At 39.3% G+C, this 9,045-nt stretch overlaps 1 protein-coding gene across 3 annotated transcripts in view; it reads left to right on the forward strand.

Moving 5' to 3' along the window:
• Positions 1-7,067, forward strand: part of CORO1C (coronin 1C) — a 143,560-nt gene extending 136,493 nt beyond the window's left edge. For all 3 annotated transcript variants that reach the window (XM_069759639.1, XM_069759644.1, XM_069759648.1), the window contains exon 11: positions 4,677-7,067. In XM_069759639.1, coding sequence (XP_069615740.1) covers positions 4,677-4,814 — 138 coding nt within the window. In that variant the 3' untranslated portion in view covers positions 4,815-7,067. The remainder of the gene's footprint in view (positions 1-4,676) is intronic.
• The last annotated feature ends 1,978 nt before the right edge of the window (positions 7,068-9,045 follow it).

The raw sequence follows: 9,045 nt of genomic DNA on the forward strand, positions 1-9,045 counted from the left end.
CACCTTTAGCATCCACGTTTGGTAGGGGTATAATTTCCAAAATGGGGGTCACTTGAGAGGGGGAGGGTGGGGGTATGATTTATGCTCTTCCAGCACTTAGGAGCTGTGTATAACTATTCTATGAAAATCTGTGCTCCAGGAGGCAAATAGCACTCTGTCCCTCCCGAATCTTGCCTTGTGGCTAATGGGTACTGTACAGCCACATATGGGGCATTTCTGCATTTCGCAGAAATTGTGGGACAAACTTTGGTGCCATTTTTACTAATTTTACCACGTGAAAATGTAAAATCTGAGGCTAAAACAAAGTTTTTACAGTATGGTAAAAATGTAATTTTTTTTCTTCACTGCCCTATGGTATAAAATTTTGTGACATACCCATGGTGTCAATATGATCACTGCACCCCTAGATGAATTCATTGAGAGATGTAGTTTGTAAAATGGGGTCAGTTGTGGGGGATTCTGCTCTTCTAGCACCTCAGGGACTCTCGCAGTGGGTCATGGCACCCTCAAACCATAATGGTAAAATCTGCACAATAATATGGCTTTCCTTCCCTTTTGAGCTTTGCACTGTGCCTCAAAAGTAGTTTCCAATTACATGCAGTGTATGGGCACACTCAGGGAAAAAATGGACCTCAGTTTATTGTGCCATTTTTTCTATTAGCCCCAAATGTTTCATCTTTATAAGAGCTAAGACAACATTTTAGTGGAATAAATGTAATTATTCATTCTTCACCACCCAATAATATAAATGTCTGTGACACACCTGTGGTGTCAATATGATCACTGTACCCTTAGATGAATTCATTAAGATATGTAGTTTGTAAAATGACATCACTTATGGGGCTCTGCCATTGTGACATGGCAACCTCTAACCATTCCAGCAAAATTTGAACTCCAATATAGCGCTTCTACGTTTCTGAGCTTTGCACTGTGCCTCAACTGTAGTTTTCACCCACACATGGGATATTGGCACACTCAGGAGAAATAGTACAAATTTTGGGGTCTGTTTTCTCCTGTTACCCTTGAGAAAAGAAATTTAAGGCTAAATGAAAAAAATTTGCGGGAACAATGATAGAGAGATAGATATTTTTTTTTTGTTTTTTTTTTTTTCAAAAATAGAACAAATTGTATACAAACTAAACAGTAAAGCATAAAATCCTACAAAGATGTTGTGTAATAAAGATAAAGTAATATATTTAAAATTTATATTTTGGAATCTATAACAAATAGTCCAATACTAATAGATAGCTGAAAATAGTGGAGCACGTTTGATGAACACTTACAATATAACAACCAAATGGACCAAAGTACTATATATATGTATGTGTGTGTATGTGTGTGTGTATATATATATATATATATATATATATATATATATATATATATATATATATATATATATATATATATATATATATATATATATATATATAAAAAAATTTTTTTTTTTTTTCATAAAAAGAATAAAAAAACAGCGGCACTCACCAATTTGCTGATGCGCAGTATCTAATCCATGTACAGATTAATACAGTCTCTTGCTAAGAAGTTACAGGGGTGCGGGGAGTGCAGGAGGACGACGGCCGTTTCGTGCACTTCTACGGGTCCACGTCCTCCTGCACTCCCCGCACCCCTGTAACTTCTTAGCAAGAGACTGTATTAATCTGTACATGGATTAAATACTGCGCATCAGCAAATTGGTGAGTGCCGCTGTTTTCTTATTCTTTTTATGGGATTTCGTATTGCATTACTCGCACACAGCTGAGCACCAAAAACCGATTGCACACTAATGTTGACACGTGAAGGAGAAATGTGATCGCAGGATTGCAAGGTTTCGTGCTGCTGAGTAGCTGGTCCGAGTGCCATTCCAATCCTGAAGATTTCTACGACGTGTATGTATGTATGTATGTATATATGTGTGTATATATATATACACACTCATGATGGTGGCCCACATCGGGTGTTCTAGTATATTGCCCAGCCACGTAGTATACAGCCCAGCCACGTAGTATATTGCCCAGCCACGTATGTCACAGGTTAAAAAATAAACATATACTCACCTTCCGAGGGCCCCTTGTAGTTCGGTCACATGACCGTGACGTCATGGCAGGTCCTTCTCGCGCAGGGCCTGTGATGACGTCGCGGTCACATGACTGTGACGTCATGGCAGGTCATTCTCCCATACCATCCTTGCCACCGGAACCTGCCGCTTGCATGGAGCGGTCACCGGAGCGTAGCCAGGAGCAGGAAAGGCGGCGGAAGGTGAGTAATGATTTTTTATTTTTTTTAATTATTTTTAACTTTAGATGTTTTTACTATTGACGCTGCATAGGCAGCATCAATAGTAAACTTGGTCACACAGGGTTAATAGTGCCGGTAACGGAGTGAGTTACCCGCGGCATAACGCGGTCCGTTAACGCTGGCATTAACCCTGTGTGAGCGGGGACTGCGGGGAGTATGGAGCGGGTGCCGGGTGCTGACTGCAGGGGAGTAGGGAGGGACTAATCGGATTGTGGCCGTTGCTGATTGGTCGCGGAAGCCATGACAGGCAGCTGGCGAGACCAATCAGCGACTTGGATTCCATGACATACAGAGGCCGCGACCAATGAATATCCGTGACAGAAAGAAGGGCTGACAGAAGGACAGACAGAAAACACACACACACACCCCGTATTTTCCGGCGTATAAGACGACACCCATCTTTTCCAGTTAAAATATTAAATGTTCTCAAAAGTCGGGGGTTGTCTTATATGCCGGGTGTCGTCTTATAGGGTGGGTGCGGAGCAATTTGCGGTCGACGTATATAGTGGGGGGGAGTGGTCCCGATGACGAGGTGAGGGAGCGCCTCACCAGGAAGGTGTAAGTGAAGCAAACTGTCAGCGTCTGGGATGCCTGGGTTATGCAAAAAAGAGAGAGAGCGGTGCTGTGCCTAGAAAAACACTCCTCTTTCACTAATCTGGCTCGCCCTTGTATCCTATTATCTCCTTCTCTGCCTCTGCTTCACTCACACCTTCCCGGTGAGGTGCCCCCTCACCTCGTCATTGGGGTCGCTCCCCCCACAATATGCGGCAACCGCAGATTACTCCGCACCTGCCCTATAAGACGACACCTGGCGTATAAGACGATACCCGACTTTTGAGAAGATTTTCAGGGGTTAAAAAGTAGTCTTATACACCAGAAAATACAGTATATATAATCTCTAGATCTTCTTAGCTCTGTTATAAACTTCCTTAAAGCCCCTAAGGGGTCCAAGTGGGGGATTTCCACTGTTTAGGCACATCAGGGACCCTCCAAACGTGGCATGGCGTCCGCTCTCAATTCCAGCCAATTAAGTTTTCAAAAAGTCAAACCTTGCTCCTTCCCTTCTGAGCCCTGCTGTGCTCCCAAACAGTGGTTTTCCTCCACACATGCAGTAGCTGCACAACAATTGTTTTAGGTCGATTTTTCTGCTGTTACCCTTATTAAAAAATTTGGGTGTAAAAGATTTTTTTTTTTTTTTTTTTTGTTTTGTGGGAAAAAAATGTGATTTCTAATTTTTATGGCTCTACTTTATAAACTTATGTGAAGCACCCGGGAGTTCAAGGTGCTCAGACATCTAGGCAAGTTCCTCATGGGATCTAGTTTCCAAAATTGGGGTGTGTGTGTACTGTTTAGGCACATCAATGGCTCTCCAAACGCGACCTGGCATCCATTCTCGATTGCAGCTAATTTTACATTCACAAAATCAAACACTGCTCCTTTCCTATCTGAGCCCTGCCGTACACCCAAACAGTGGTATTCCCCCACATGTGGTGTATCTGTATACTCAGGAGAAATTGCACAAATATTTGGGTTCGTTTTCTTCTTGATACCCTTCGGAAAAAAAAAAAATTGGGGGTCCTTGGTAAATTTTCTGTGAAAAAAAATCGCTGCTCAACTTTTAACCCTTATAACTTCTTAGAACAATTTTTGAAACTTCTTTTTTTGCTGATTGTAAAGTAGACTTGTGGGAAATATTGATTAACTATTTTGTGTGATACTGATTTTAAGTGCATAAAAAGTTTGAAAATTCTGAGAATTTTCAAAATTTTTGCCAAAATTCCGTTATTTTCTCAAACGTAAGTCATATAGAAGAAATGTTACCACTGTCATGAAATACAGTATGTCACAAAAATAAAATCTCTGAATCAGTGGAAACCGTTGAAGCGTTCCAGAGTTATTACCTCATAGTGGCACTGGTCAGAATTAAAATTTTCAGCCTGGTCATTAACCTACAAAGTGGACCAGTCCTTAAGAGGTTAAGGTGAAAAAAAATCAAGCCCACACGCTTTTTTTGTTTTTGTGTGCGCAAATTTTTTTTAATTTACCACTTAAAACAAAAAGCGGCGTGTTTGGCACCTTTGTAATTGTACTGAACGCAAGAAAAAAATTGCGTGATTGCGCTTTTTTTTTTATATATATATTTTGCCACACTTAATTTTTTTTCTTCTCCTCTATCTATAATCTGGTACCTTACATGACTGAAGTTTTGCCCAGTACCACCCCAAACATAACCTATTCAGTATTTTCTCATTTTGTATCAAATTCATAAAGTAAACATACAAAACGAACATTAACATTTTTGACCGTATATTTCATTGTTATATAGTGGTCTGATTAAAAAGTTTAATTTTCTCCTTTGTCACCATTGTTGTTTTCAGGCAAATGATGGAAAGTTGGATGAGGTGATAAGAGAACTGCGTTCAATGAAAGACCTCATCAGAGCCCAGGGTGAACGTATCTCCAAATTAGAAGATGTAATCGCCAATCTCACCAACAATGATACGTCTGAAGAATAAAATTAGCAAAACGATGTCTTAGCTGAGCTGGAGGTGCCCACTGCCAGATCACATTCCACACCCATCACTCTCCTCCGGGTCCTAGCAATGATAGCATTCCAGCACAGACTGTGTCCATCATTCCCATCCAAACACGGACATTCCACCTGCTCCCCTTCCACCAGGTGCCTCAACACTTGTGCCATTTCAGAAGTTTAGATAGCTGCCACTTACTGAACTTCTGAAGTGTCACAAACTGTCGATATCGTAATCTCTATGTGGGCCTCATTGAAAAGGGGAAAGGCATTATAAAACAAGCCTCTGCTTAAAACCAAGAAACTTTTTGTTAATTAAAAGCCAAGATTTTTACCCTCATCTTTCAAGTGTTACATGACAATATTTCCTGTTTCCAAGATCAGTATATATATATATATTTTTTTTTATTTTTAAATTCTTGTTCTGATTGGAGTTTTCTGGAAAGGGAAGGGTATATGGAAGAGATGGACCTATGCCACATTTTTTTTTTCCTTGCCAAAAAAAAAAACCATGTTAAATATATTAAGACCATGCATCGTATAATATTTTTATTTTTAATGTAAAGGAGGAAGCACTGTGTTACTGTCTGGAATCGCAAGAAAATAATTACCCATAAAAGCTTCATGAGTTTTATATAAATCTTTTTGCTATTGTGTGCAGTAAAATTTATTTTGCGTGTACATCCGAAGAGAAGAATTACACTTGAGAAGGGAATGGCTTAGCCTTTTTTCATATCCTGTCATTTTTTTGTTTTTGTATTGTTTCTAAAGGTGTCAGTATTATATCTAGAAAGTGGAAATATAGTATTACAGTAAAACAAAACTCCGCCCTCGGAAGTGTTTGATGACCATCTTAGTGGTAGTGTCTTACCAATCCAGTGACCAGATATTCACGTGTTCAAAGGGGAAGGCTTCAAGTCTTTTAACATGGTAAATTCTGTTCAAAGAAGACACGTTTAGTTAAAGTTGTGTATGTTTTTTTGGGGTTTATTTCTTGCCAAGCTGGAAAGTGAAAAGCTAAAATCTTGGCTGCGAGTTCTATTAACTCTGTGTACTTTGTGCATCCTTGATTTCGTCAACAGCCTCGCTTTGCTGTCAGCATCTGAGAAGCTGCTGTGCCATTTTTCATATAAATTTAGTCAGATTTTAAAAGGGAAAGTATAGTATCTTATGTAAGGGATTATTTTTTTCTTTGGATTTACAGATGTTCAGCTGATGAAAAAGTAGGTGATAAGAGGAAGAGTTTGGCAGAGGCCTTAGACACTGCAACTTTGAACAGAATGAGATAACATGAATTGCCAACATGACTACATGCCATACTGTTTCATAGCCATTAACGTCATGGTTCGTTCTAATGTTTCTTACAGGTTTGTGTTTTCTTTGCTGGCGTTAGTAGAGAATTGTATGTATCTGGAGGAGATAGCATTTTTTCATCCATGGTTTTTAACTAGAAGTCCTCTGGAAAGCTCAGAAGCCAAAAATGAAGATCTAAGCTATTTTACCTGTAGAGGTTATTGCATAGAGAATGAATTTGTAAGAAATACAGGGTATGGTAGTTGAAGATAGCTTGGTAACTGTGGGCAGTACTGTTATGGTTTCTTTTTTATAAATATATAAATAACCAAATTTTGTGTTGTAAACTACTTTCCAGTGCTGTTCCTTGGTCAACACTTCCAGCAATATACCTTGAAATCTTTTTTTTCTTTAGTGGGCTGTTCCAGTGTGATGTATTTTCCATATGTTGAAATGAAAGAGTACTGCCTCACAACTTGAATTGCTGGAAAATTCCTTTTAATGACTGAGCCACTGCTGGGAGATAGGAACAAACTTGAACCTATCAATTTTGGTGGTGATGGATGATCAGTGTATGGAAGGGCCCTGACTCTGCCATGATGACAGATGCTAAATTTAAAAATGCCCGATTCCTTGTACTCGCTGGAGATAAGTAGTGACCCAAAGTGTCTTTGACAGTGGCATTGACTTACTCCCATCTCTTTCAAAACACATACGTTATACGCTTGGCTGAGCCAAGTCTGTATTGTGGGGTTTGGGGAGGGGAGGTTACAGTTATCTAAAGGGTATGGAACCTTTTAGGCCTTTAATATTTAAGAATGCAGGTTTGTCCAAGATTTTTTCCTATCTATAGCTCCAGTAAGCTGACGATCTATCAACTGTGGGTGATAGTGTTTGGTCTATTTGCTTGTGAAAAAAAATGTATGAATAAAGTGTTCTTTCTTAATGCCTCAGCGCCTAAATACAACAAGTACAGTATTGGGCAAAAGATGGAGATTACTAAAGTTTTTTTGGTAAGTGCCTGTCATATTTGATCAGCTGATTTGTCATCATTCTCAGATTTACTAAGTCCTATACATTTTCTGACCCATATGCTACTATCTCACTGTACTTATTTCTGCAGTAGCTACTCACATTCCAGGACACCCATATTCAGTCGTGAAAACATACAAAAAAAAAGAAAATGTAAGAAAAAAACTGTCTTCAAGACTTTCTATAAATTCATAAAAGTAGTGTATTTACACTGCATGATTATCATGTAGTCTAAACGGGGTGACAATAAACCGATGAGCAGAGAAAACACTCATTTGTCAGGTGAAATGATCTTTGGTGTGCCCAAAGAGATCACTTTTCCTCCAAGTTTGCATAATGAACATAAATCTGCACTGCCAGAGGTCCAATAAACGATGGGAAGCACAGATTGTTTAGATGCGGTTTTCATTTGTCAACGCCTTTCGACTTCATACTACTTCATCAGTGGTTTGTGGCTTGTCCTTATGAATACTTGGAAGCCCTGTGACAAATGATCCGCATCCAAAAAAATCTTGGTTTCCCATTGTATATTGAACCTCTAGCAGCGAGGATATATATCCACTTTTCCTCCAAGTTTGCATTTTCTCACTTATGATGGATCTGCAGCTGCCTATTTCAACAAGCTAATACAGGGGTTGTGACTGTAACTATCCCATCAGGTGCGCAAATCCTGTTTTTGCTATTTCTTTTTAAACTGGATAAGACCTGATTGCACTCATTGTCGTTCCAGTTTTTAATTGTCAAACAGATCATCATTCTTTGCAGTGCATTATCCTGTGTAACCCACACTGCAAGTAGAATGGCTGCCTAGTCACAATGATAATCTATTACTAATCGTTCAGTACACTTCTGAAGCTGGTGCTGCCTCTAAACAAGCTTTTAAATGATGCAAGAATGTTTTTTTTTCTCTTTATTGCGTTATATATTATCTTAATAATTTTTCCACGTTCTACCAGTTTTTCTTATCTGAAAGCCCATGATGTTGTTGTGCTAGTATATTAAAATACAAGATATAGACACAATCCAGCCCTGTGTGCACATTGAGGATATTTACATCTTAATTGAAGTGACAGTTTAAGAATTACAGCTCTTTAATATGTAGCGGACTGGTTTTCAAGAGACCAAAAGTAATTGGATGCTCTTAACTGGCTGCATGGACTATTCCCTCATTAATCCATCGATTAAGCAGGTTAAAGGTCTGGAGCTGATTCCAGGTGTGACATTTACATTTGGAAGCTATTAATGTGAACTTGCAACATGCAGTCAAAGTAGTTCACAATGGAAGAGAAACGGACCATTAGGCTGAAAGAAAAAAAAAAAAGCCAGCAGAAATGCTAAAAGTCGTCAAATCAACAGTTTGGTACATTCTGCAACTAAAGAGCGCACTGGTGAGCTTGGGAATTCAAAAAGGCCTGGACATCCATAGAGGAAAACATTGGTGAATCTTTCATCTTTCTTTCACGAAAAACCCCTTCACAACACCCACCCAAGTGAAGACCTCTCTCTACTCTCTTCAGTGTCAGTCTACCACAAAGCGAAGAGTTCAGGAGAGAAAATGGAATGTTCACCATTAATTCAGCTTTAAAAATAAGGCCAGATTAGTTGTAGCAAAAAAAAAAAACTCCTAAAAGAAGCCAGACCAGTTCTGGAAAAGCGTTCTATGGACAGATGAAGCAAAGATCAACCTGTACCAGAATGATGGGAAGAAGAAAGTATGAGGAAGGCATGGAACGGCTCATGATCCATAACGCACCACATCCTCTGTGAAACATGGTGGAGGCAGTGTGATGGCATTGGCATGCATGACTTCCAATGGCACTGGGTCACTAGTATTTATGGATGTGACTGAAGACAAGCAGCCAGATGAATTATCAAGTGTTAGTGCAATACTT

Source organism: Ranitomeya imitator, chromosome 1, assembly GCF_032444005.1.
Source record: "Ranitomeya imitator isolate aRanImi1 chromosome 1, aRanImi1.pri, whole genome shotgun sequence".
In the NCBI taxonomy this organism is placed as follows: Eukaryota; Metazoa; Chordata; class Amphibia; order Anura; family Dendrobatidae; genus Ranitomeya; species Ranitomeya imitator.